This window comes from Neopelma chrysocephalum, unplaced genomic scaffold (genome assembly GCF_003984885.1).
Source record: "Neopelma chrysocephalum unplaced genomic scaffold, ASM398488v2 Primary Assembly neopelma1_68b, whole genome shotgun sequence".
NCBI classification, from domain to species: domain Eukaryota; kingdom Metazoa; phylum Chordata; class Aves; order Passeriformes; family Pipridae; genus Neopelma; species Neopelma chrysocephalum.
In genome coordinates this window covers 1,545,499-1,571,947 of record NW_020897728.1, presented here as the reverse complement: position 1 = coordinate 1,571,947, position 26,449 = coordinate 1,545,499, and the positions used below count along the sequence as shown (strand labels likewise).

Genomic DNA, 26,449 nt, shown 5'->3' with positions numbered 1-26,449 from the left:
CCTCAACAAAGGGCCAGAGTGTCTCCATCCCAGCATGGACCTCACATCCCAGCACGGACCTCACATTCCGGTGCGGCCAGGCAGCCAAACCGCCCCAGGAAACCTCAATGGGAGGCTGCCGCGCGCCCTAATGGGATAAGTACAGGGTCCAGCTGTGGCTGCCCGCAGCTCCGGCAGGTTTTTGGGACGGTGCAGCCCAGACCTGCCACCAAATCCGGTTGGGCTGGGAGAGCCGGTGCAGGAGCAGCGGGAGCAGAAGCCGATGGCAGTTCTGGGCTTTGCACCGGAGAAAAAAAAATTAATTTCTCTAGTGATATTTGCTGAAATGGTGAAGTTTTGTTAAAATGCAGAGGCGAGCCCAGGCCTGTGCTCTCTGGGCTGCTCCCGGAGGAATCCCAGGCACTGGCGGGACTCGGCACCAGCAGCGCCCACGGGAGCACAGATGGAGCACAGGGAGCCACACAACACCCACGGGAGTACGTGTGGAGCACCGGCAACCATGCAGCGTCCACGGGGGAGCACATGTGGATCCCGGGCACCCCTGCAACACCCACGGGGAGCGTGCATGGATCCCGGGCACCCCTAAAACACCCACGGAGAGCACGCGTGGATCACAGACACTCACGAAACACCCCCGGGGATCACGCGTGGATAGCGGAAACCCCTGGAACACCCGCGGGGAGCAGAGACACCCCCGGAGCACCCGCGGGGAGTGTGCTTGGATCCCAAACGCTCCAGGAACAGCCACGGGAACCACGCGTGGATCACCGGCACGCGCGGATCGCGGACCCCCCCCCGCATCCTCCCCGCGGGGTCCCGGCAGGGGCGGGACCGCCCGCCCCCCGCGCCTCCCCACTGGCCGCGGGCTCTGTCACTCATCCGCCGCGGCCCGGGCGGCGGGAGCCGCCGCATTCCTCCGGTACTCGGGAATTCCTCCCGGTCCGGCCCGGCACGGCCGGGACCCCCCGGCATCGTTCGGCCTGGCCCCGCCCGGCTCGGTACGGCCCCGCCCGGCCCCTCCGCGGCCCGGCCCGGCGCGGCCCCTCCCCCGCCAAAGTTTCCCGCAAGTTTCCCGGTGCCGTCGGTGCCGCCGCCCGCCCGCCCGCCCGCTCGGTACCGCCTGGCCCGGTCCGGTCCCTCACCCGGCGGTGTCGGCACCGCGGCGGTGCGGGCGGTGCGGGCGGTGCGGGAGGTGCGGGCGGCCCGCGCGGGCCGGGGCGCTGCGGCCGAGTCTCCTCCTCCTCCTCCTCTTCCCCCCTCCTCCTCCTCCCTCCCGCCGCCGCTCCCGCCCCCCGCCCGCGCCCGGGGGCCGGTCCCGGGCCGCGCTGCGTGTCCTGCCCCGTGGCACTGGCGGGGGGGGGGCCGCGCTCGGGGGGCCGCACGCGTGTCTGCGCTGGGTGCTCGCACACGCCTGTAAAGTGGTTGTTCGCCCGCGGGGGCCTTGCCCGTGGGTGCTTCTGGGCTGCACCAGGGAGTGGGTGCCTGGGTGGGGGCGCAGTGGGGGACAAGGCGCAGCCACTCGAGTGCCCCCCCGGTGGACACGCAGGACTGCCCGCTGCACCCTCACACATAGCGGTGCTGGCTCCCTCCGGCTCCACAAGCAGAAAGCCCCAAAACACCATTCCCCCCCCCCCCCGCCTTTTTGCCTTTGCTAGATGCTTTTCAGCAAATTGGGAAATACTAGCGGCCAAGAGGGTTTGTGTCCCGCGGGATGTGGAATTGATGCCGTGGGGCGCCGACACCTTTTTCTACCCCAGGATCAAGCAGAGCGGGGGAAACCAAATCAAATTAAAGGAAAAATTTAAATGCCTGTGCGTGCTCTTTCCAAGCCTGGAATTCTTCTGCTGGAAACAACCCCAAAAAGCTGGAGGCGAGGGATGCTTTGCTCTCCCACGCCCCTATCCCAGCGTTTTGTGCCAGGGGAAGCGGCGCCTTCACTTGCAGACGGTGAAGCGATTTTGCAGGCGGTTTGGCCAGAGCTGCGGGTGCTCGTCTGGGGCTTTAACCCGCTCCCAGCACTAAAACCGGCGAAGTTTTTTCCAAATGTGTCTCTGCTGTTTGCTCGGACGTTCGTGTCTTGGTGACACCAGCAGGCTCAGGGATGCATTGCAGCATCCTGGGATTTCTGGGGTTTACCCTTGTAAAAATCAAACCTCCTTGGCCTGGGGCACGCCACCTAAGGATGTGGCCAGTGACCCATCTCTGTGGCCATTCTCCTGGCACCCTTCTCCCCTAGCTCTGGGTTTCCAGCCTGACCCAGGGTGCCTGGCTGTGCCCAACAAACCCCTTTAAATCTGTCCCCAAAGGGGTCCCATCTTAGGGGTGGGTCATACAGAGGCAGATGGTTGCCCCACATCATGAACTGAGACCTAGAGACTTGTTGCATGAGTGGCTGCAGGCGCTGGGCAAGCACAGGGCGATCGTGCTGCCCCATGATCGGCACTGATGTGGCTGAGCTGTCCCTGCTCCCTGCATTTCTGCACATGGCCACATCCCTGCAGTTGGATCCAGCATCCCCTGGAGCACAAGAAGAAGCCTTTTGGGGCAAACCTAACCATTTTAGGGGGCAAAAAAGACCTTTGTTCCTTCAGCTGGGCCAGCTGGCATCACTGGGGAGCTGTGTTGTGGTGCCTGGGGATGGCATGAAGGACTCTGGCTCTGCAATAGCATCAAATATGGTGTCACAGAATGATAGGCTATTTTGAGTTGGAAGGGACCCATAAGGATCATCCAGTCCAACTCCCTGCTCCTTGCAGAACAATCTGAAACCAAACCATATGACTAAGAGCATCATCCAGGCGATCCTTAACTCTGGCAGGCTTGATGCCATGACCACTTCCCTGGGGAGCCTGGGAGCCTGTTCCTGTGCCTGACCGCCTTCTCTGTGAAGAGCCTTTTCCTAATGTCCAAACTAAAATTCCCCTGAAGCAGCTTCCTTCCATCTCCTGTGTCCCCAAGGGTTGCCCCCTTGCCCACGGTCCCTCTGTTGGTGACCAGCAGTGACTGCTGCTTCTCATTAGAAGCGCCGTTTAATTGCCGACGTGGGTCTCCTCCACTGCTGGGGGAGCCGTGCGGCTCAGGTCGGGGTCCCGCCGCCCCCCTCTGCCACCCCGACCCCCCCTGGGCCGGCAGAGCCTCGGAGCCGGCGGCCACGCTCCACCGTGTCGTTGGTGCAGGTCCCACTAGATGGCACGAGGATCGCGGGAATGGTCCCCGCTCGGGAATGTGCTCGCGCAGGGCCGGCCGGTGGCGATGCGGGACTGCGGCGGTGCCGGTGAGCGGTGCCGAAGAGCCCCCTGACAGACGGGAGGGGCCCTCCGACCCCCCTTGGGGAGCTACCACTGCGCGTCTCACAAGGGACAGCCAAAAACGGGGACTCTCCAGGCACATCTCTCCGATCCGTTTGGTGCCAGTGTGGCCGTAAGGCGGTGACACTCCCTTGCGACCCTGGGTTTTCACCCACGACAGCACCTCACCAAAAGCCCTCCCGCTTGCCCCAAATCCAGTGCAGGGATGGAGGGCACCTGCAGCTCTGGGGCGGTGGGAAAATGGGTAAGCAGGGCTTTGTCTTGGTATCGGGGGACGTGCCAGCGTGGAGGAAAGTGTGGGAAGTGAGTAAGTGAACCGATAACTCGGCTTTCCCCCCGCTCTCACTGAGGAAGGCAGACCCTGAGCAGAGATCCTCAAGGTGACAAGATGCTTTATCGGAGTTTAAGCAATGCAGCCGATGGAAAATAAATAGCCGGGACAAACTGCAGGGACTAAATCACCCCTGAGCCCCTGGTGCATCCCCATACACCGGACTTCACCTGGAACTGCACGCGGGGTTTTGCCTCTCCTGATGCCTGAGATTTTGGAGCTGGGCATCCCGCTCTGCCTGCCAGGATGCAGAGCAACATCGCAGCGCGGCAAATCCGCCTGTGGTCACAGCAGGGTCCCATCGGCTGTAGCTTGGAGGGTGTGCCAGCGAGGTGCCATTGCTGGTGCTGCCCATTCCGGGTCCGGTGGCAGGGGACCGGCAGCCTCACGGGGTGACACACTGCCCATCTCTGCCGAGTGACGTGTCCCTTTCTGGCTCCTTCCCGCTTCTGGGCAGTAAAGGAAGCCGCTGGCTATTGTTCTTTGTTCCATGCACAAAGAGCAGCCAGCGCTGCCGCGTTCCCATTACTCCCGCCGGCGGCCCGGACAAAGCCCGTCCCGTCGGGGCTGTGTGCCCCCTCCTTCCAGCCCGCCGGGCACCGCGGTGCCCCCGGCTCACATCTCGCCGCGTGGTGATGAGCTGTGCATGGCTCACCGCTCCGCCGGGTGACTTCAGCTATTCAGTGAGAAGCCCGGGGGTTTGGTGAGGTGCCAAGAGCCCCGGCTTTCCCCCCGTGAGCCCCACCGTGGGAGAGTCGCATCCCAGCACTTCTCCCGTGCCCCTTCTCCCCCCCATCGAGAGTTTGGGGTTTGCGGTGTGAGTCCCGCCGGCTGCCGGTGCCTGAGTGCGCACCAGTGCTGGTACACGAACACATGCACCTTGTTCCTGTATCCGGTGGAGCTTGGAAAACAACCAGTTGGTGGTTGGCTCCCGGCAGCGGGAACACAGCACCCGTGGGGCAGGGTGGTCCCCGGGGAGCTGAGCCTGTTGGGGAGACTGGTGGGACACTCTGGTTCCCGTGTAGCTGAGCCCACTGCTGGTGACCTTTTCCCACCCTGCCACACTCCCCGAGGTCCCCTGGGACCACAGGTTGGGAGCAAGCCTCCCATCACCCCAGTGCCATGGTGCCAGGGCCGACTCAACCCAGCTACCAGCAGCACGGGCAGGAGGGGGAGCCAGTCCCTGTAACCTTCCCAAGGAGAAATGATGCCATTCAACTTCCTGGGCGCCTTACCTGGCAGGAGGCCAGTGCTCGGCTGCTGGAGGGGTTGTGCCGTCCTTCCTGTGGGTTGTGCCGTCCTTCTTTTTCCCAGGAAAGGTGGCTTGGCTGCACCATGGTGCCTTCAGGCTCCAGAACCAGCCCTGGCCCCAGGGACAAAGCTATGGAATTATTGCAAACTCTCCAAATTTTGCGGAAACCAGCAGCCAGGGAAGACACTAAATTTATTGAGAAATGGAAGTTTCAGGGCAGACCTTGTCTCTATTTTGGGACCTGCCTTTGGGACTTGGCTGCCAGGGAGCTGATGAGCCTGGTTCCTGCATCTCATGGGACCATCCTCACCAGGTGCTTGTGCAGATACCCTCCGGGGACCAATTTTCCCTCAGATTCCCCTGACATCACTGGGAGTTTATTTGCAAAGCCGAGCCTAAACAAATAATCCGGGATATTTATTCCTGTGCCGACGGTTGGGTTTTACAGCCCTGGCACCTGCTGAGTCGCTGTTATTGTTGACAGAGGAAACCCCGACGTGGGGTGGGGGGGGAGCCACCTCCCCATCCGATGTATTTCCAAGAGGAAGGCTGAGGGAGGCGGAGCAGCAGCAAAGGGGGAACGCGAGCACCCTCAGCCACTCACAGGCAGCCGTGACGATCCCCTGGGATCACCATCCTCCGAGATTCCCAAAGCTGTCCTGACATTGCTCACCGGATTTGGATGAGAGATCTGCAGGCATCTCCTCCCACCAGCACTCATCTGCTTCCTCATCCTCATCCTCCTCCACCCACCAGAGCAAGGTTGAGCCCTGCTTGCAATCACACCTCCGCTGGGATCACCGTGAGGCTCCCAAGGGGCTTTGAGGGGGATCTGGGCACCCTGGGCTGGGGCTGGCACTGCTTGGCAGTGGGGCTGGCAGAGCCCTTGGCTACAGACGGTGCCCTGGCACCCCTGCCCACACTTGTCTCCCTTCATCTGGCAGCAGACTGGTGGGACGTGCCCTCTCCTGCCGGAGTCTGCCCATCCCACCACTCTGCCAGCACGTTCCCGCCTGTCTGCCGCCAGCACCGGGGCCTTGAGGAGCTTTTAGGAAGATTTAGGGCTTTTGGGAGGTTTTGGAAGCTTTAAGGTTCTTTTGGAGCTTTCAGGGCTGTTAGAAAGTTGAAAGGGGTTTTAGGAACTTTAGAGCTTTTGGGGAACTTTTTGGGGTTTCAGGAACTTTTAAGGGGTTTAGAAACTCCTAGGGCTTTTAGGGACTTTAAGCATATTTAGGAGCTTTTAGGGCTTGCAGGATCTTTAGGCATATTTAGGAGCTTTTAGGGGGTTAGGAACTATTGGGGCTTTTATGAATTTTCAGGACTTTTAGGAACTTAAAGGGATTTTAGGATCTTTTAGGGGTTTAGGAACTTTTAAGGCTTTTAGGAGTTTTTTAAGGGGTTTAGGTGCTTTTAGGAACTTTAAGCATATTTAGGAGCTTTCAGAGGTTTAGGAGCTTTTAGGACTCTTCGGAAGTTTTATGGTTTTTAGGAATTCCCCACCTTGAGCAATAAATGCTTATCAGGCTGAGGGAGTGCTGCCGCTGGCCTGTGCCCAAGGGCAAATGTTCCTTGCAAGGGACAACACAAGGATTTCCTCCCTCTCTGTGCTCAGCCAGTGTCTTTGAAGGCACAGCACGGCCTGTCGACTTACAGATAATCCCAGACAACATCAACAAGTGCAGGCGTTGACCTAAAAATAACTCCTGATAACGTCAAGTGCGGACAAAAAGCTCTTTGTTCCATAAAAAGCAGAAAAAAGTCCTTTTCTCACTGGCGTGAGGGGTCTGCACCTAATTCCCCTCTCCAGGAGAGCCTAATCCTGCAGGAGCCACTGCTGGGTTTAGCAGCGTTATTCCCAGGAGGTGGATTTATAGCATTTCCCTAAGGAGCCGGTCGGGATGACCCGCAGTGGGAGGCTTGGCTCACCGCGATGCTCCCGCGGCTCCGCCTGCCATGAGCGTGCTTTTCAGAGCCGGCCCAGCGTCCCCGAGGCGTGGGGACGGCCGGGCTTCAAAGGCGGCTGTGTTAGCCATGGTCGGCCTAGTTAGCCACGGTCCAGCCACGTGAGCTGCTTCCCATGGGAGCCTTGTCCCGAGGGAGCCGGGAAAATTCAGGGCTCGGAGCTGGAAATTAAACCGAGCTGGAGGGGCGATGCAAGCGTGCAGGATGCCCCCTGCTCCAGGGATCCCAGCACAGCCATGGCACCTCTGGTGACACAGTCCTTGTGTTGTGATGGATCAAGGTCCAATCACCTTTTCTGCCGGAGAGGGAAGTTATTTCCACCCTTCCCCCTGCAGAAAGAAAAGTCTCATTCAGGCCATTGAAAAAAATATCTGCAAGAGCAACTATTTACACAGGGCACTTCCCGGAGCCCTCCCCGCCGCCCTCCTCCCTCCGCTCCCTGCGTCTCAGCTTTCTCCAGGCCCGGCTGCTTCCCAGAGCACACAAAGGGCTGGATGCAGGCGCTGCTTAGCAGCAGCTTTACCCACTCCCACAGCACCCCTTGACGCTTCCAACCACAGCTCCCACCGGGACCTGACGGCCAGGGCCAGGGTGCCCATCTCCAGCCTTGGGATGTGTGGGTGGTCGCATCCAGACTCTACACCCCACATCCCAGCCCACCTGCTCTACGGAGTTCCATGGGGGAACCTTCCCTTGCACCCCCCATCTGGGGCCTGGGCTCCTTGCCCAGCTCTTTGCCTCCCTCGCTCCCTGCGGGGAGCGGGACAGGGGTCACCGGGACACCGCGTCCCGGCTGCTTTCCCATTAATTGTTATTTTTTAATCCCATTGGCAGTCAGGCGTGCAGCCGCCTGGCTCCGGCTCCTCCAGCTCCGGCCTGCCGCTGGATGCTCGCCAGCCCGCAGCTGAAGGGCGGCGGGACACGGCACCCCCGGCTCTCCCCAGCCGAGGTCCCCCAGCCCATCCTGGTGCCGGTGCCCGCCGGGAGGGGTGAAGCAGACCGGTTCTCCCAGCCCGGTCATCCCAGCCCGGTGCTGCCAAGTTGAGCCGAGCCGAGCAGGTGCCGTGACAGAGGGTGGTGGTCTCACAGCCCCCACAGCGAGCTAGGAGGGTCTCGGCCAAGCTGGGCTGCGAGGTGCTGAACTGAGCCGAGCTGAGCCCAGCTGGGCTGAGCCGAGCCGAACCGTGCCCTGCCGAGTGGAGCTGAGTCGAGCCGAGCCGAGCTAAGCCGTACCGAGCCGTGCAGAACCGAGCCGGGCTGAGCCGAACTGTGCAGGTGCCGTGACCGAGGGCGGTGACCCGCGGCCCCCGCAGAGATCTCGGGGGGTCTCGGAGGGGTCGGTGCGAAGCCACCAGCCCCGGGCCCGCCCCGCTGAGTCACCGCCCGCCGGGGGGGACGGGGCGGGGCCGCTGGTACCGGGGCACCGCGCTGAGCCGAGTGGGATGCGAGGTACCGAGGGGTTTTGAGCCGAGCCGTGCCAGCAGAGCCGAGCGGTGCCGTGCCGAGCCGAACCGGGCTGTGAGGAGCCGGGCGGTGCCGAGCCGAGCCCGCCCCGAGCCCAGGTATGGGGCAGCGGGGAGCGGCTGAGCCGGGGGAAGATCGGGGCGTCCGGTGTGGGGGTCCCAGAGGCCGCGGTGAGGGGCGCTGGCCGGGCATGGCCGGGAGGGCACCGGCAGCGGAGGGGACGGTGCGGTGCTCCGGGAGCGGGCAGAGCGGCGGGAGGCACCCGCGGGGTGGGGGGTGAGCGGGGTGGGCGTCAGCCAGCGCTGGGGCAGCCCAGCAGGTCTGGGGGGACACGGGGGTTCCGCGAGTGGCACCGGGGTGCTCGGACAGGGAGCAGCCTGGGTGGATGGAGCAGAGGGGTCTCCATGGGGATGCGGGGGCGCAGCGGCGGGTGTGCTGCCTCCAGCTGGGCATGGCCCGGGGGCTCTGCTCGTGGCCGAGGTGCTGCCAGTTGCCTGTGAAACCAACCTCCATCCCTGCTACGTGGGGCTCGCACTCGCCCGCCCCGGAGCCAGGCTGGATTCCCGGGCCGTGGAGCCACAAAGCCCCCTGAGCTGTCCGGGACCGGCTGTTCCTGGCTGCTGCCGACGGCGGAGCTGAGCCCCACGAAGCCCCCGGCCGCCGGCCCGGCGTGTGGCCATTGCTTTCCGCCCTGTGGGAACACCACCATTCTTTCCCCTCCTCCCTCCTGGTGGAGGGTGCAGCATCCCCTGGGACCGCTGGCGTGCCTCGACAGGGTGAGCTCCCTACCCTAAAATGCCTGTTGGGGGGATTCCTCCTGCAACATCCCAGCTTGCTGTTGCCGGTCCTGGCATGCTGCTGTGGGATATGAAATGTGGGATGCTTGGGGTGATCCCTGCCCACTGCCTGAGCTGCCCCTCCAGAGGGACCAGCAAAACCCAGCGAGGCCAGCTGGAGAATTGAAATGAAGTCTCCTGGAATAACCTCCTGGCAGCAAGTCCCAATGGCTGTTGAGGAGGGAAGGCAGCCAAAGCTCGTTTCATGGTCTGAGGGCTGCAGTAACCCCCCTCCAAGCTCCACCGCCAGCAGGGAGCCAGGAGTGTTTTGGAGCTGGGGGGGCAAATCCTTTGAGCCTGAGACTGCAGCCAGAGTGGGGTTTGCCGTGCCCCTCGCTGGGTTCACAGCTCCCATGTGAATTAAGCCAAGGACTAAAAATGCTGCATACTTGGTTCCAGTCCAGCTTTTAATCCCACGGCCTGGGGGCTGCTATTCGCGGAGCAACAGGTTTACGAGCAACTGCGTGTTGCCTGAATGGAGATCCCTGGGAATAGCCATCCTGCACCTTGTGGTGGCACCCGTGGGTGTCACAGGGACAGTGTTGTGGGGTTTTCAGGCAGCGGGTTGGGTGACTCCCGGCGTGCCAGTGTCTGCATGGGACCAGCTGGGTGCAGCCTGTCAACGCCTGTTTTTTAGGAGGGCTCCAACTCGCCAACTCCTTTCCCATCACCTCACCCAACAGCTGGGGTTTGGCAGGAATCCCGGGGGCCTACGGTCTCTTACCTGACTCCTTGGGTGCTGCAGACTTTGCCCTCACCAAGCTCCAGGATAAGTTCTTTCTGTGCCAAATACAGGGGAGCTTGATATAGGGTGGTCCTGAGCTGCTCCACACTGCCCAGCACCTCCTTTTCCCTGGCACCTGTGGCACAGGCAGGCAATGGGGACCTTGCTCATGTGAAAGGGGACAAGACCCAGGAGGGGACGGGGTGTTTTGGAAACCATTTAAAACCCAGGGGGCTGGTTTGGGTGAAGGGAAGGTAGAGCTTATCTGCAAGAGGAGACCAGGGGTTGCTCCCGTGTCACAGCAGCCCTCAGACCACCACAGGGGTACCTGGTCCTTCTCAGAACGTGTGTTGCTGCCGCCGAAGCCGCAGGCTTTGCATACCACTGAGTGGGTGCTCTGTTACCCTGGCATGGGAGGAAGCACTGGGTTAGTTTGCTGCGAAATTTGTGTTTGTGGTGGCTTTTAGGAAATGGAAACTTTTTAAAATTTTTGAATGTTAAGACCCAGCTTTAAGCAAACGCTCCGTCTCAAGAGCCCTGGGCGCTGGCAGGTGCCTGTGCCAGCCTCCCATCGGTTCTCCCCACGTCTGCGTGGGAAGGGCCGGCTGCCAGTGACTGGCAAAGGACAGATCTGGCAGGGAGTTGTGCTGCTCCCATGGGAATCTTCATCAGGTCTGGTTTCGTCCTGCTGGCAAGACTCATCTTGAAAGTGCTGGGTGTTCTGTGCAACACCGCAGGGAAAAGCCGAACTGCTGCGCCCCGTCCCGCGGCACGGGCTGGCACCGCGGCACTGCCGCAGCTGCCCCGCGGCTCCTCGGGCATTAACAACCGCGCCGGGCCGGCCCCTGCCACCCACCGGTGACGGGAATCACATGCCAATGCCATGAATAACGGGGGGGGACGGCCCCTGCGGACGCACACCACTGGCCAAGGACAAGGGCACTTTGTGAAGCTCCCAGATGACCAGCAGTGAGGCATCCCCTTTGCAGAGGGACCCCGACGGGGTCCCCACCTCCTCAGGCAGGTCCAACCCTAGGGCACATTGTCTGTGGTGGGCTGGTTGTGCAAAGCTGTTCTGCATCTCCCTGAGCCTGTCCTGGCTTGCCGCTCTGTGCCACAGTTTACTCATCTTGTTCCCGAGTCCCTGCTGGGTAATGGGCTGAGGTGACGAACTGCAGCCTCATCTCGAGGAACAGAGCGTCACTTTCCTGACGGACCTGGAAGGAAAACAGATAAAAGCCCTGGATCTCCCCGTTTCCGGTGTTTGTTTGAGAAGTCAGAGCATCTTCCCTTCTCCTTGGAAAATAACGTCATATCCAAAGCCACGTGCCACCTCTAAAAGCTTAAATACCTACTGCCAAGTCATCCAGAGAGCAGTAAGGTAGTAGTAAACACCAGGGGGTTTTGGTGGGTTTTTTAATCTTTTCTTCCCCCCTGTTTACCTACAGGTTTAGAGGCCTCAGTATAATTCCTTGGCCTTTCTTTCCAAGACTAGCATGTACTTTTAATGGTGATGTGAGGGTATGACCTGGTGCCTGGGGCTGAGCCTCCCTTTGTGCTGGCAGTGAGGAAGCTTGCTCCAAGCTGTGTAGCCTTGGCTACATCATCTGGCATTTGTACATCATCCATCTGATTCTGAGGCCAAACCAGAAATTTTTCTCCTCTGCCATGTGGGAATGAGAAGATGATGAGGCAGGATTCATCCCTGACGTGAACTTGGTGCATCTGGCTACCTTTGCTACTGCTTGTCACCAGCAGGGATGGAAGCCGTGTTTTCCCGCTGGAAAACCATTTTCGGGGGATTTTCTCTCGCTATTGTTCAGCTCAGGAAACAGCGATTGGCGTCAGGTTGAGCAGGACCATATAGGGCTCCGAGGGGAAATACCAGCTCTCCCACCCACTTTCCCACTGGGATTTCTGGTCCCAGTTGAGTAACGGCTGAAAGGGGCTGATCCTCTCCTCCCACCATCCCAATACAGTCTTAAAGATGCCAGCACGGTGGGATTTGCTGAAGCCTCACTGGGATTCAGCATTCCCCATCCCGAGGAGATGCTTTCCTGACGTGCTGGCTCACTGCCACCACAACACGGTTGGCATTCACGTGCCGCTCTATTGCTTTTAAGTGATCCAGGTGTTTTCCATTGCCAGTGGCATTTTGCCACCCCTGATTCGTGTTTTTTGGATATATGTGCATGATTCCCACGTGTGTGGCAAAGCACTGGGATGCCAGCCCCATTTACTGCTGCCAAGTCGTGTCTGTGCCATACCCTCCAAGCCCACACTGGGGAACCTCGTTAGCATCACTCAGTTACAGCCATGGCAGCAGGTTAATCAACAACCCGAAGCCCCCGTCTGCTGGTGATAAATTACTGCAAGAAGCAGATGGGGAGGGACAGGGAGTGGGCTGTACACTGGTGCAGGATATGCCCTGGATCTGTGCTGGCTAGAGAAACTTCCAGACAAAGCCTGTGCTGGTGGGAGAAACCTGCTAATGAGTTTTCAAGCAAGTGATTTTCTTGCCGCCTTCCCATCTGACGACCCTTGGGCACCTGGGAGAGCTCAGGAGCCTTTGCAGGTGATGCTGGTTGGGGCCCCAGCACCCACCCAAACAAAAGAGGACTCAACCCCTCGGTGGGTTCTGAGAGGACGTTTGAGGGCGGTGCAGGAGTGGGGTGCAGCAGTGGCAGACAGAATGTCAGCTTCACTTTGTGCACTGGCAAGTGTTTGGCTGGACCAGCTGGTCCGGAAGCCCCCCAGCGATGCTGTCCCACCCTGAGAGGCAGCGTGGATCCCATCGTTGAGGTGACAGCAGGGCGAGGACTACGTGACACTTCTTGGTACCTCCCAGCAGCGCTGGAGATGGAGTTTGTGGCCTGGGGCAGACGGAAAGTGCGATGAGAAAGGCCGTGGGTGCGAGGACTGTGGCTGGGTGAGTGCAGGGGTGTGACAGCACCCGAGGGTGCTCAGCACTGGCCTGGGTGTAGATCACTAAAGACAAAGAAAAGGGCGGTGGGGGTGAAAAGTGCTGGGTGAAGGGATGGGCAAAGGGGCTGCAGAGGATGTGGCCTGGCTGGTCATGAGGGGCAGAAGGAATTTGGGCAGCCATGGGTGCTGTGTTGGCATCACCAGGATGTGCCTGGGAGGTTCTGCCAGACTGAAATGATGGATTGGTCTGCAACGTGTGTGGCTCCTCAGTTAATCCGCAGGAGCTGAAAGCACACGAGAAAATAATTTTAGGGCTGGCAAATTAGGAAGCCACAGTTTCCTTCTGTTCCTATCACTCGTGATAAGAAGCCAACGCCTGAACTGAGATGAGCAGTGAGCGGAAGAGGGGACCCCTCCCACGCGGAGTCGTTGGCCTGTGCTGGGGTGGGGAGGCACCCTCTATGTGCCAAGAGCCCGGGAGCTTCCTGCCATCCTTCCAGCCCACAGCCAGGTTGGGATGCCTGGTGCTCCTGGCTCCTCCTGGTGGCAGAGGCAGCATGGAGCTGGCTGTGACACTGGCTGGTGTCCCGCCTGCTCTCCATCCCTGACCCCATGGCATGGAGGATACCTAAATACTCATATGGCCCCTCTCTTTTGTGCCCTTCCAGGCTCTGCTGTCACCTTGAAGGCCAAGCCAAAGCAGAAAGCTGCCCGGGATGAAGGTCCTCCTTTTGCTCCTTCTCTCCCCCCTCCAAGGTAGGCTGCCCCAACTGTGTCCTGCTTTGGGATGGTGAGCTGGGTTTGGGCTGCTGGAAGTAACTGGCAGCCCCAAAAAATCAGCTGAGGGGCACCAAGGGGTGTTTGCAGCTGTGGCTTCCACAGAGGTAAAACATGGCATGGGCTGATGAGCCTCTGATGGGTCTCTTGGGCAGGATGTTTCCTTTCCTGGGAAAGGAGATGGTCTCCATCCTTCCCTTCTGGGGATGGAGAGGTCCTCTGTCAGTCTCTGTCAGTGTGAATGGTGGCACATGGGAGAGGGTGCCCCTGAAAGACAGGAGTCCTGTTGCCCATGGGGCCCTGGCAGATCCCAGTGTGGCTGTGACATCGGGGAGGTGGCTGATGTTGTGCAGCTGATCCAGGACAAGCTTGGGATGACTGGGGTGGAGAACTCGGCATGCCATGTGTGACAGCTGCTGTGGGGATGCAGTGTTTGCTGGGAGTGGCTAAACCAGAGTCTCTGTGTGCTTGTGCAACCCAGGGATGGGAGCCAGTGGCCACAAGGAGGAGGATTTCCACTTCTGCGGGGACCGAAACCAGACCCAGAGCAGCTCTGTCGTTTACGAGCATGGCCCCGCCACCATCTCCATCGAGAACACGGCCCAGGCACTGATAATAAGGAGGCCCTTTTTGCCAAACAGGAGAGACTCTTACTACAAGTACAGCTTGCCTCCCACCTTGGGCAGGTACCGCTTCTGTGTCTACTGGTTCAAGGCCAACAGGACCCTGAGGCTGATGTATGGGAAGCAGAGCATCCTCCTGGGTGGGGACCCATCCAGCAGCATCACCAAGGGACAGGAGAGTCAGAAGACTGAGAGAACCAGCATGATCATCTTCAATGTGTCCTACATCTCAAAGGACGGGAAGAACACCTCCCTTGATGCTAGAGCTGAATACTTCTTCCCTGGTAAAGGCAATTCAACGTTATTTTAAGGAAATGAAAGGTTTGTTTCATCCCCAGCCCATTCTGTAGCCATCAGCAGAGCACTGATGGTGTCCCAGTGTATGGTTTAGCCTGGTGATGTGAAGACAGCTGAAGGGTGATGGAAGGGGATGTAGGTTTGCTTGAAGCAGCCCAAAGATAGGCTTGGTACCTGGGATCCCTAAAGATGGAGGTGGAGATTTTCAGAAGTGCTTTGCTCCCTAAAATCCTGGGAAACTGTGGGCTTTGCAGTGGCCTCTCAGGGCTCTGTCTCCACCAACCTAGTCCCAGTGGACTCAGTGGGAGCCAAGCTGTGAGTGGCAGGAAAGCTCTCTGGGTTTGGGTCACCATCAGCTTCCCCAGCTTGGGGCCAGCGTGAAGCCGTCTGCTTTCTGCTCCCCCCAGGGCTGCGCCCAGTTGGATTTGGGCACAAGGAAGCCAGTTCTGCCAATGTATTTCACGGCATTTCCTTTCCATCAGCCTCTCCAGAGAGCATGCCCGTCTGGGAGCAAGATGTGGAGGACCAGCTCACTGCCTTGGACAGCCTCCTTGCCCAGCCCCCGGCACCAGCCACGGGAGCCACGGAGCAGCAGACGCTCCGGCGGTGAGTTCCCGGCTCGCGCCGTTCCTGCTGCTGCCAATGAGTGTCCACTGCATCCTGCTCACTGCACCCCTTCCCTGACAGCAAACTCGGGGAGCTGGAGAAGACGCTGGCCAAGGTGGAGCTGGAAGGGCAGAACCAGACCTTCGGGAAGGCCACTGTGCACGCGACCGTCCTGAGGGTCCAGCCCACTCAGGATCCTCAGCACCTGGCCTTTGCTTCCCAGAGAGAGGTGGGTCCTGGAAAACTTGCCCTGGTGCTCTTGGCCCGTTGCTTCACCTCCCAAACTCCCTCCTGATGAGTCTTTCCTTGCAGGAGAGTGGAGAGGTCCATGGGTTCACGGTGGACTTGCCAAGCAGCCTGTTCATGATGGTGAAGGAGAGGGAGGAGGTGGTGGAGCACAGGGTGCTCCTCATGGACATCAACAACCAAACCATGTTCCAGGTAATGCCCACACACCTGGCACGGTGGAGTGTCTGTGGTGCAGGGCAGCAGGGATGGCGCCCAGGCCAAGGTGCCAGTGCTCACTCGGAGAAGATGCTTCAAAGATGAGCTTGCCCAAGAATCTTGATGGGGAAAGAGCCCTGGGACCTCCTTCTTGGGGATTCTCACACCTGGCAGCTCTCACTTCCCACACTGCCACTGCCCCCTCTTTTTCTCCAACAGGATGAAAACAGCAGCCACATCCTGGGTGACAGGGTAGTCAGCATCTCCCTGGTGGACACGGTGGTAGCCAACCTCTCCGACCCAGTGGTCCTCACTTTCTTCCATGACCAGCTGCCGGTAGGTGGGGACACAGCCTCGTTGAACCTGATCCCACCAGGAATGGAGGGGCAAAGAGGGCTCAGGCCCTGCCAGCTTAGAGAGTGAGCACAATCCAGCAGGTCCATGCCCTTGGCCTGCCTGTGCAGGGTCTGCTATGTCTTTTGGGGCTGCCTCATGATCACAGCTTCACTGTGTGCATTGGGGGTGGCATTGCCTCCATCTGTCCAGGAGATGCTGCATGGCAGATGTGTCACCTCCAGCACAGTCTCCAGGGCTGGGAAACACTCTCAGTTACCAATCCTTTGGCTCATTCATGGCCCTATCAGGTGCCTGCTCAAAGCTGAACCCCTTGTTTGGAAAAGGGGACCTGGAAGGAGCTCCATCAGCTGCCTGGAGCCTTCTCGTATTATAGGGGTTGGTTTGTCTCCTGAGATCATCTTGCCTCCTGCCCCATGTTCTCCCCTATCAGATGTGCTGGGTGGGCAACAAATCCACAGCTGCATCATGACCAGGGCCCATGGTTTTGTCATTGCAGAGGAACGTGACGCCACTGTGTGTCTTCTGGCAGGAGGACATCACTGGTGAGTGCCCCTGCCCTTGGGTGTGAAGCCAGGCCCTGCCTTTGCCCCTTTTGCAAGGTACCACAGCCCCGCTGGTAAGAGTGCAGGTTGCTCTGCACCTCCCTTCCTTGCTCCAGCTCCCCAAACCATTCCCACAGGGTTGATGTCAGGTTTTTCCCTCCATAGCTAACCTAAGTGCTTTCCCCTTCCCTAGGAATGGGTTCTGGTGCTGAGTGGGCTATCTGAGTATGTGTGCATGGCCTGGGACAAGCTGGGACCCCTCATCCTTGTCCTGCCTCTTTCCTTGCCCTAAAGATCCGTGAACCCGAGGCAGATGTTCCTGCTGCTCACCAGACACTCTCCCTTTCTCCTGCACAGCCGCTTCTGGGAGCTGGGACAGCTACGGTTGTACAACGGTGACAGGGAGCAGCCAGACCGAGTGCAGGTGCAACCACCTCACCTACTTTGCCGTGCTGATGGTGGGTAGCACCTCCCCACAGCTCTCTGCGTTGTTCCCACTGGCTGTTCTTCCTCACCGCCTCTCCTTCCTCCTTCTCCTCAGGTATCCTCCCCAGAGATCACCTATGTGCACAGGCATTACCTGAGTATCATAACCTACATCGGCTGCCTGATCTCAGCTTTGGCGTCCATTTGCACCATCGTCTTCCTCTACTTCAGGTACAGTCTGATGGTTCACCCCACGCTCCCTGTCTGTGTCCTGTCCCTTGCCATGAACCCTTGGCGGGGCACAAGCTCTCCAAGTGCAGCTGATGGCCTGGCTAGGAGCATGATGAAGGAGCCAGGCTTGAAGAAAGCAGAGTTCTCCTCTCCAGAAACCGCCCCCTTGGTCAGGCCTCCTGCAGGGTGCTCAGAAACACCTCTCTTTTCAATGATTTTGGAAAATCTGCTTGGTTGTTGTTACGGACCCGGCAAGCAGAAGCCTGCAAAGATCTTTTCAAGGAACCACGTGAAGCTGTGGGGTGTTGTGGGGCACCAAGGGCCGGGCCAGGCATGGTGGTGAGGTCTGCACCCTTCTATTCTCCAGAAGCAAACAGCGAGACCAGATCACGAGCATGCACATCCACATGAACCTGCTGGGAGCCATCTTCCTCCTGGATATGACCTTCCTCATCTCCGAGCACTTAGCTTCCAGCAGCAGCGAGGCAGTCTGCAGAGCTGGGGGGCTGTTTCTGCACTTCTCCCTTCTCAGCTGCCTCACCTGGATGGGCATCGAGGGCTACAACCTCTACCGGCTTGTGATCGAAGTCTTCAACGCCTACCACGACCACTTCCTCCTCAAGCTCTGCCTGGTGGGCTGGGGTGAGCACAGGGGAGGCAGAGACACCCTGAGGGCACAGGGTGGAGGGGCACTTGGGTGTGGGATGCCTGGATGGGGATGGAGACATAGCTGTGTGGGAGCAGATGTCTGAAAGCAGAGGGGTGGAGAAGGGGACTCAATGGCTGAGAGCAGAAGCTGGTGCTAGAGCAAGGGTGGGTCACCCTAGGGGTCACCCAGCAAGAGAGACATGTGAGAGCCACCACTTGGGGTCTTCAGGTAGTAATGGGATCCTCTCTGAAAAAAACATCCAGGGCAGCCCAGAGAGGTGGATTGGATGCAGGAAGCACCCACACACCTCTGCCGTGCTTTGGGCAGGAAGCTGTGGGAGGAAGATCTCATGATCTTTTGTGGACTAAAGCTCCACATCCCTGGGAGACCCCTGGCTGGGGTCAGCACAGCACAGCCCACTCCCGGGCCAGGGCTTAAGCCAGGCATCTTTGTTGCCTACTCCACCCTCAGTGCCCTGTTGGGAGGGAGGATGTTGGTTTGTATTCTACACAGGGAGAACGGGGCAACAAGTCCTCCCAGAAGGTCCAAAAGCCAGGGACTTAGGGCAGCCACTTCACTCTGCTCTTGCCACCCAGGATTCCCCTTCCTCTGTGTGTCACTGATCTTCCTGGCTAACTGGACAAACTACGGCCCCTTCTCCGTCCCCGTCTATGAATCCATCGACGGCAAATCCACCAACGCAACCATGTAAGTCGTGGGAAATGCATTCCCTGGTTTCTGGTCACAGGTAAAGTCAAGTGGCTGAACCTTCACCATGTCCTGCAGACTTCCCTTGGCCCCCTTGTGGCTTTTCTGGGGCTTTGTGCCAGGGTGTGGTGGGGGATCCCCCCACCCTGGGCACTGGGTTGGCACCTCACCTTCGTGCTTCCCCCAGACCCTCCCTGTGTGATGACACAGCATAACCCTCTGCCCTTTCTCCTCCCTCCAGATGCTGGATCACCAGCCCCCTGATCCATAACATCGTGAACCTGGGTTTCTTCAGCCTGGTGTTCCTCTTTAACTCGGTCATGCTGGGGGCCATGGTCCGGGAGATCCTCCGGCAGAACAAGAAAGGCCACAAGCTCAAGCACGTCCTGGCCCTCTTTGGGCTGAGCATCCTGCTGGGCATTCCTTGGGCACTGATCTTCTTCTCCTTCACCTCTGGTGTCTTCTGCCTTGTCTCCCTCTACATCTTCACCATCATCAACTCCCTCCAAGGTGAGCCTGAAACACTGGGCTCCTCCGAAGGGCACTGGGGTTTTCACGGGGTGTTGGTGGGGTGGTGATGGGGTGTGAGAGGAGCCCAGGCAGGCTGGCTGGCTCACTCTCAGCTGCTGTTGGTGCCTTGTGGGGGTTCACCCACCCTTCCTCTCCCCTCTCTCAGGCTTCCTCATCTTCCTCTGGTACTGGACCATGGTGCTGCAGGGGAGGAAGTCCCCTGACTCGCAGTGCAGCTCCGACAGCGTCAAGCTGCAGCCCAACAGCAGCCACGTCGGCTGAGCCCCGCGGTGGCCGTGCCGTGCCGGGGCCCCCTGCGCCGAGGACAGCCACGGGAAGGACTGACTCCACCTGCTTTGCTACTGCACCCGCCCCGTAGGGCTGTGAGGAGCCCAGGGACCTGCAGCGGGACCAGCCGCCCCTTGCCTCTGCCAGCCCCCTCCCCAGTTTTCCCACCCACTGCATCCTGACTGGCTTGGCATCTTCGGGGAAGAAAGGAGGGAGGGATATTCACCTGGGCAGTGGGGGCTGCAAAAAGTGGAAGGGGCCTCCAGACATCCTCTCCCATGCCCTGAGGCCAGGGATGATGGCTGGTAAAGGCCCCATTTTCAGCCCTTGCTGGTGGTCACCACGAGGGTCCTTCCCCAGGGAAGACAGAATGACTCTGCCCCTGCCACACCCTCTGGCAGCTGGAATAATCTATTTTTGTTATTTTGTTGAATGTCTATTTTTGGATGGTGTAGGAGTTTAGTGAGCGTGCCTGCACACCGGACTTGTGCCCATTAAAGTTATTCCTCTCACAGTGTGGCTTGCTGGGGTCTCTGCCTGGTGCGTTGGTGGGCTCTCCAATGGGATCTATCCCTCAGCTGGGGTTGTCCCACTCCCAAGGCAGGACTTGGCATTTCAGCCTGTAGGATCCTTCTGAGCTGGGACAGGTAATTTTGCTCCTGGCAGAGCACTGGCTGCCTGGTGCCATAGGGGTTGGCGTGATGGAGGGAGATGCCGATGGCTTGGGAAGCCAGGGACCATCACTACCCAGAAAGGAAGGCTGGTGGAGGACAGAGATCCAAAGAGGGAGACTTCACAGGACAAGAGTTGCCTCCCTCAGTGGCTGTGGGGCCAGGTAGAACCTGGCTGTCCTGGCTGTGCTGCTTGCAAGTGCAGCACCACATCTGTTCCACCATTTCCCCTTCTAGAGGGTGCTCTGGCTGCAGCTCATCCCCCTCCACTTGGCTTCCAGCACTCACCTGGGGCAGGGACACCTTCCCAGGGAGGGGATGCTTCATCCCAGCAGCTTGTGGTGATGCCCAGTTTAGGAGGGGGATGCTCCAGCATGTCACTGTGCTGGTGGGTGCCATCGACCCCTTGGCAGGACTGGGGAGAGAAAGGGAAAGCAAAAAGCCCCACGTCAGAGAGCGGAAGGAGCCAAGAGGGAAATGGTGCAGCTCTGACAGTTGTCACTGTTGCTGTGAGCCGGGGCAGGAGGTCACTTGCCAGCCCACAGGAAGGCGTGAGGGGTTCTCAGAAAGGAAATGAAGACACGGCCCTGTTGCCTCAGGGGTGGCCACAAGCCCCGGCGGAGCCTGGGGAGGAGCTGAGCTGCTGAGACGAGGGGACTGGAGTGAGGTGGGACAGCCAGGGGTAGTCAGGAGACCCCACAAAGCAGCATGAACCTGTTCCTGGGCACCATCCTGCTGCTCCTGGTGCTGCCTGGTGAGTGGTGGGTGAGGGGGGGGACAGACATCCTTGGTGTGGGGGGTGCCATGGGCTTGAGGGGAAGGTTTTCCCACAGGAAAATGTTGACCCAAAGACCATGGTGGGGTGTTTCACCCTGAAAAGTGGACAGGCCAGAAGGAGAATCCCTGCTGAGATGTGCAGAACTGGTGGAGGCAAATGGAGTTGGGGGGTTTGCTGCTGGGGCATTTTTTAAAATCTGGAACCAGCAGCCCAGGGTCTCCTCTGCAAGGCCTCCTGGGGGGGCTGGACACAGTGGCTTTGTCCTCACCAGCCCTGATGACTGTCCGGGTGTTTTTGAAGCCCATGTAGCTGCAGAGCTGTTCCTTTTGAACCTGGTAGCTGCCAGATTCTCCTTCCCACAAGGGAAGGGGAGGACTCACCCTAGATTTTGGGGTCTTCCCTCCATTTCTTCACGTACTCTTCTTCCAGATGTTGCTGGGGTAAACGAGCGCTGTTTCGGTGAGTGGTGCCCCCCATCCCTACCCTCACCCCAGTGTCCACCCAGTGCCATGGTGCCTGGTGGTCACCCTGCTCCCATCCTCCCCAGCTGTGGGTCGGGGTGATGATTCCCGCTCGTGCTGCAACGTGACGGTGGAGCCGGAGAAACGGGGCAGTGGGTTGGGCATCCTCCCGCTGCCCCAGCGCTGCCCGGAGCTGGGGCGCTCCCACAGCTCCGCCTGTGCCTGCCTGCGGGATCGCTGGTTCAGGTAACAGCAGGGCTGGCCGTGGCAGGGTCTGGGGGCTCAGCTCCTCGCATCCACTAGTCCCACAGCCCGGCTGTCCCGCAGGGAGGTGCAGGGGCTGCACAGTCGGCTGGTCGGGCTCAAGAAGCTGCTCCTGAATGTCAGCAGGGCTGCCATCCGTGATGTTCTCATCACCTTTTCCCCCACGGAGGTGAGATGTGCCCTTCCCTCTCCCTCGCTTGGGAGGTCCCACACCTTCCAAGCACCCCTCTTCCAAGCATCTCTCGGCCCCTGCCCTGGGGTGGGGTGTGCCCTGCTGCGCTCTTCCTCCACTCTGTTCTGGGGTTGCATCATGGACCCACGTCAACTTTAACATCCCTTGGCAAGGAGTCATGTGAAATGGTGCTTGGGAGGGAAGAGCCCCCCCGAGAACCATTCCAGCAGACGAGGTGGTCACAGGGAGAGCAAGGTAGGAAAGGAGGAGGAACATGTGTGACCTTGGGCCTCCTGCCCACCCACAGGCTCTCCCAGCTATGGATGTCCCACACATGGGTGATCATGGGTTGAGGACCCTGTGGGTCCCACTCCCAGCTCTGCCTCTAGCTGCTGGGGATGAGTTTCTCTCCTTCTGCCCTCAGGGCTCCTGCTGATGTTGCTGAGCAAACCCACCTAGGCAGGGCTGAATGTGGCTGAATTTGGAGCGAGGTTGGTGGGTCCCAAGCAGAGAAGTGACCTGCCAGCAACAACCTCTCACTGTTCTTCTCCGCCTCAGGGCCCCAGCATGCTGAACACCACAGAGAAGGGGAAGGCAGGAAAAATCCATCTCCCTAGGGAGATATTTCGGTCTCTGAGTAGCCGGATAGTGCGCGTGGTGGTGACAGTCCTCAACATCCAGCAGCTTGGCATGTTCAAGGTATGAGCTGGCACTGCTGGTGTCCTTCCTGCTGCTGCCAGTACTCGCCACACACCAGCTCGGCTCAGGCAACATTGCCCCCATGCAGGAAGTCAACCAGGCAGGGCAGGTCCTGGACAACACCGTGGTGGGCATCACAGTGGGAAACACCAGCATCTCCGGGCTGCGGGACCCCGTGCAGCTCACCTTCACCCACAGGCAGCTGCCCCGTGTAAGTCAGCCCTGCCCGCCCTCCATCTCTTCTCCAGTGCCCCTCACTGTGGCATCAGTTGATGCCGCTGTCCCTCTTGGCAGGATGTCACCCCGCAGTGTGTCTTCTGGGATCCCAGCAAAGGTACAGTCCTCAGCGGGGGCGGGCGTGGGGCTGTGCTCAGTGCTCTCCATTGTCACTCCTTTGCTGTTGCAGGGCAGGCAGGAGGCTGGAGCAGCAGTGGATGTGACACACAGCCTGGGGACAAGAAGACAGTCTGCTCCTGTGACCATCTCACCTTCTTCACCCTCCTCTTGGTGATGATCCCACTCCCCACAGCTCCTGCTTGTGCCCTGACAGTGCTGCCCGCCCACTTTGGTGGCCCCTCCGGTGTCATGAGTAGCCACACAGCGATAGTTATAGCTGCTTCTAGGCAAGCCCGGGTCTCAAACACAAGCCCAGCCCCACCTCAGGAGGGCAGCAGCAGGTCAGCAGGAGCAGGACAGCCCAGAAAAAAACCCAGCCTAATGCAGGCTCTGGAACAGCAAGGCTTAAGGTCCCATATCCTGGTGAAGTCTCCCAGGAGGGTGGTCATGGTGGTCCACTTCACCCACTCCTCACCCCACCTTGGGGAGCATCTCCTCTGAGCCACCACTGCCTTGCTCCCCCCAAAGACCTTTTGCTGGCCAGACAGGGGGCTTGTATGGGGTCTCTGCAGCAGTCCACCAGGTTTATCAGCCCTGTGGCTCTGATAGCTGCAGCTGGGTTTTCTAGGCTAGTCTGGGGCCCATCTAACGCAACATGTGCATGTTTGGCAGAATCCAGCTCTGGACAGCTCCACAGCACAAGCCTTGATGGCTGTTGCCACCACTGGCTGTGGGGTAGCCATGGCTTTTTCCATCTTCACCATCGCCTTCTGCCTCTTCATAAGGTAGGATGTACCAGCAGCTCCATGGGGACTTGTCAAGCTGGGAGAGATGTGGGGCAATTCTGGTGCCTCTGCGTGGACCTGCTGTGATGCAGCAGGAGGCCCTGCTCACCTGTGACCTCTACCTTTCCTGGTCCCTCTGGGAACACTCAGGTGCAGGTTCAGGTTTGAGGAGACCGTGCGCATCAACCTGGGGCTGCATGTGAACCTCGTGGGCAGCCTGTTCCTCCTCAACCTGGCCTTCCTGCTCAACAGTGGGCTCTCTGGTAGGACCAAGCCGGGGACCTGTAAGGTCCTGGGGGGGTTCACCCACTACTGCCTGCTCTGCTGCTTCACCTGGACGGCGCTGGAGGGCTGTCAGCTCTACCTCCTCTTCGTCAAGGTCCTTGGTGTCTACATCCACCACTACCTGGCGAAGCTGTGCCTGCTTGGCTGGGGTGAGCACCGCCAGCCTGGGGGAGAGCTCAGGGGAGAGGGGGGCACTAGGAGGTTTAGATTGGATAGTAAGGAAAATTTCTTCTCTGAAAGGGTAGTCAGGTACTGGAACGGGCTGCCCTGGGCAATGGTGGAGTCACCATCCCTGGAAGTGTTCAAAAGATGTGTGGATGTGGCACCTGGGGACATGCTTTGGTGGTGAACATGGCAGTGCTGGAGTAATGGTTGTACTTGATGATCTTAGAGGTCCTTTCCAGCCTAAACAATTCTGTGATTCTGTGGGTCTCCCTTCTTCCAGGCTTGCCCGTTCTCGTGGTGGGAGTGGCAGGAGCTATCGGCAGCTACGGAGATTACAGCATCCACACCACGGACCATCAGGTCATAGCCCACCTGTGCGTGCACCACTGCCCACAGGGCTCAGGTGGCCCTTTGGCACAGGGAGTGGTAGCCCAGTCCTGCTGGGGGTGCAGCAGTCGGGGATTGCACCCATCCAGCTTGGCTTTATGCCATGCTTCTGCTTCCTTAATTGTGATTACAACATATCCGCCACCCCCGCCACCACCTGTCATGCTGAGCTTCCTTGGTCATGCCTGCAGCCCTCCAGGTCATGGAGGGATGTCCAAGGTCCGCCTGGAGCCTCCCCAGGATCCCTCCCAGCTGAGCAACACGAGGGCAGCGGATATGCACCACTGTCCCCTTGCTTCATCCTGGCCTTGGAAAATCCCCCCAGCACAAGGGTGTCCCTGCATTCCTGAAACATCCCTCTGTGGAGGCTCCCATGAGTGCTTCTGGGGCTTGCAGGGCCACTGGAGGCACTGTGGTTGTCTCTTTTCAGGTGCTGGATCACTTCCGAACACGTCCTGCTCCACTACATCACCAACTGCGGCTACTTCGGCCTCATCTTCCTCTTCAACATGGCTCTCTTTGGGGTGGTGACCCAGAAGAGCTGCAGCTTGCAGGGCACAGGGGCGGTGCAGGGAGGCCGCAAGCCCTGGAAGGTGGCCCTAGTGGCAGCAGGGCTCTTCTGCCTGCTGGGAGCCACCTGGGCCCTGGCATTCCTCACCCATGGCATCTCCTCTGCGCCCGTGCTCTACCTCTTCACCATCCTCAACTCTCTCCAAGGTCAGTGCTGCCTCTGAGCTGGGTTCCCTGAGCTCAGGTGGGGAAGATGGAGGAGGCAGGAGCCTGGCAGTGGGTTGACTAGGGGTGCCAAGGCATCTTCCCAGCACTGACTGGCAGGCCACGTCAAGCAGCAGATGCCAGCCACCAGCATGGAGATGCTCATGCTTCCAACCACATCCACTGCACAGGGGATGTTTTTCCTCCAAGAAAGTCATTCCTCAGCAGAGGATTAGGGACATTTGGCACGTCCCAGCCAAATGGCCCACCTGAAGTATGGGGGGAAAGGAGTGAGCTGGGAGAATTCCCTGGAAGCAGCAGGGAAATGCTGTCAGCGCCCTGGCAAGATGCTTCCCCCCATCTCCTGCTGCTGCTGAGTGTTTGTATTCCTTTCCCTGCAGGAATCTTCATATTCATCTGGCTGGTCATCCTCTACTACCCCAAGACAAAGGAGACCACTGGCTCCCTGTCCCACATCATCAGACATGACAAAAACACCACAGTCTCCCAGGAATAGCTTCTGTCTGGACATCTCTTCCTGCCCGCGTGTGCATCCGCTGAGAGCAATCTTTGATCCTGGCAGATGCAGCTTCCCCACGGAGGGAGGAATCAGTTTGCCACACCTGAGTTTACCCTTCAGTGGGCATGATCCACTTCAGCAGGGCTCTTTGCTTCTGCTCTTCCATTCCTGGTGGCCTGCCTTGGGCAAGGAGCTCCAGAGATGACCCTTCTGCTGAAGTCCCTCCAGGCTGAAGTTCCATGGTCTTGAAGTGCCCCTGATCTCATCCCCCAAAGGGCTATTGAAGGGATGAGGAGGGAGCCCATGAACCGCCCACCTTCAGCTGTGATGGAGCAATCCACCTCTTCACTGGAGGTGGCCTTTAGTGCTGAACCAGCCCAGCAATGGGTTTCCTGCCTTTGGAGGGAGAGGAATGACTCGCTCCAGACATGGGTGGTTCAGGTCTGGGAACCAGCAAAAAAAAGAGAAATCCCATGAGTTTCTTGGCAATACATCTCCTGCTCTCTGGCAGGGATCTGCTGGGTGTGTTTCCTGCAAGGCACCTGCAGGGGCCAACAATGATTCCTGCATGGATACTGTGCTTCAGCTGAAAGCTCACACACAGCCACCTCACAGGGCAACTGCTTGTCTTCTGCTGATCCATGTTTCAGTATTAAATCCCTGCCAGCTGTCTGAGCACTGTGGATTTAGTCTTTGATACCTATAATATTGTTTGTTATTTGCTTTATACTAGGGATGTATCAATAGGCAGAAACCTTGCTGGTAATTTGTCATGGATGAAGGGAGAAATCAGTGTGGATAGATGCACACACACACACGGGTGTGCATGCACAGAGCAACCCTTTCTCTGCTAACACTACATCTTTGTCCCACAACCACACAAAGACCAGCTTTGGTGGGTAAGTACCTAGTGTGGGGATACCTCCATCACCCCACTTCTCCAGGGGATGAC

At 59.1% G+C, this 26,449-nt stretch overlaps 2 protein-coding genes across 4 annotated transcripts; both read left to right on the top strand.

Annotated features, from left to right (window-relative positions):
- Positions 1–8,093: 8,093 nt before the first annotated feature.
- On the top strand, positions 8,094–19,774 carry LOC113968622 (adhesion G-protein coupled receptor G1-like). Of its 3 annotated transcripts, XM_027685329.1 has the most exons (15): positions 8,094–8,336; positions 8,377–8,415; positions 13,471–13,558; positions 14,061–14,486; positions 14,907–15,105; positions 15,187–15,334; positions 15,418–15,546; positions 15,769–15,885; positions 16,403–16,448; positions 16,806–16,906; positions 16,990–17,105; positions 17,473–17,747; positions 18,351–18,462; positions 18,704–18,972; positions 19,139–19,774. In XM_027685329.1, the coding sequence occupies exons 3-15, from the start codon at positions 13,519–13,521 to the stop codon at positions 19,252–19,254; spliced, it is 2,094 nt and encodes a 697-aa protein (XP_027541130.1). In that variant the 5' UTR covers positions 8,094–8,336; positions 8,377–8,415; positions 13,471–13,518; the 3' UTR covers positions 19,255–19,774. The 3 variants fall into 3 exon arrangements, with proteins under 3 accessions (XP_027541130.1, XP_027541129.1, XP_027541131.1); XM_027685328.1 differs by having other exon boundaries at positions 8,094–8,415; XM_027685330.1 differs by having other exon boundaries at positions 8,174–8,415; positions 14,982–15,105.
- Positions 19,775–20,639: 865 nt separating this feature from the next.
- ADGRG3 (adhesion G protein-coupled receptor G3) lies at positions 20,640–26,131 on the top strand. Its single transcript, XM_027685302.1, has 13 exons — positions 20,640–20,685; positions 21,139–21,168; positions 21,257–21,416; positions 21,498–21,603; positions 22,165–22,305; positions 22,394–22,516; positions 22,600–22,639; positions 22,712–22,812; positions 23,314–23,426; positions 23,577–23,860; positions 24,157–24,250; positions 24,694–24,980; positions 25,379–26,131. The coding sequence occupies exons 1-13, from the start codon at positions 20,640–20,642 to the stop codon at positions 25,492–25,494; spliced, it is 1,641 nt and encodes a 546-aa protein (XP_027541103.1). The 3' UTR covers positions 25,495–26,131.
- The last annotated feature ends 318 nt before the right edge of the window (positions 26,132–26,449 follow it).

Coding starts and splice junctions, on each gene's coding strand:
- LOC113968622 (XM_027685329.1), top strand. CDS start 13,519: ATGAAGGTCCTCCTTTTGCTCCTTCTCTCCCCCCTCCAAG. Junction 18,463..18,703: donor AAATCCACCAACGCAACCAT/GTAAGTCGTGGG, acceptor TCCTCCCTCCAG/ATGCTGGATCACCAGCCCCC. Junction 18,973..19,138: donor CATCATCAACTCCCTCCAAG/GTGAGCCTGAAA, acceptor CCCCTCTCTCAG/GCTTCCTCATCTTCCTCTGG.
- ADGRG3 (XM_027685302.1), top strand. CDS start 20,640: ATGAACCTGTTCCTGGGCACCATCCTGCTGCTCCTGGTGCTGCCTG. Junction 20,686..21,138: donor GCTGCTCCTGGTGCTGCCTG/GTGAGTGGTGGG, acceptor CTCTTCTTCCAG/ATGTTGCTGGGGTAAACGAG. Junction 24,251..24,693: donor CATCAGGTCATAGCCCACCT/GTGCGTGCACCA, acceptor GTCTCTTTTCAG/GTGCTGGATCACTTCCGAAC.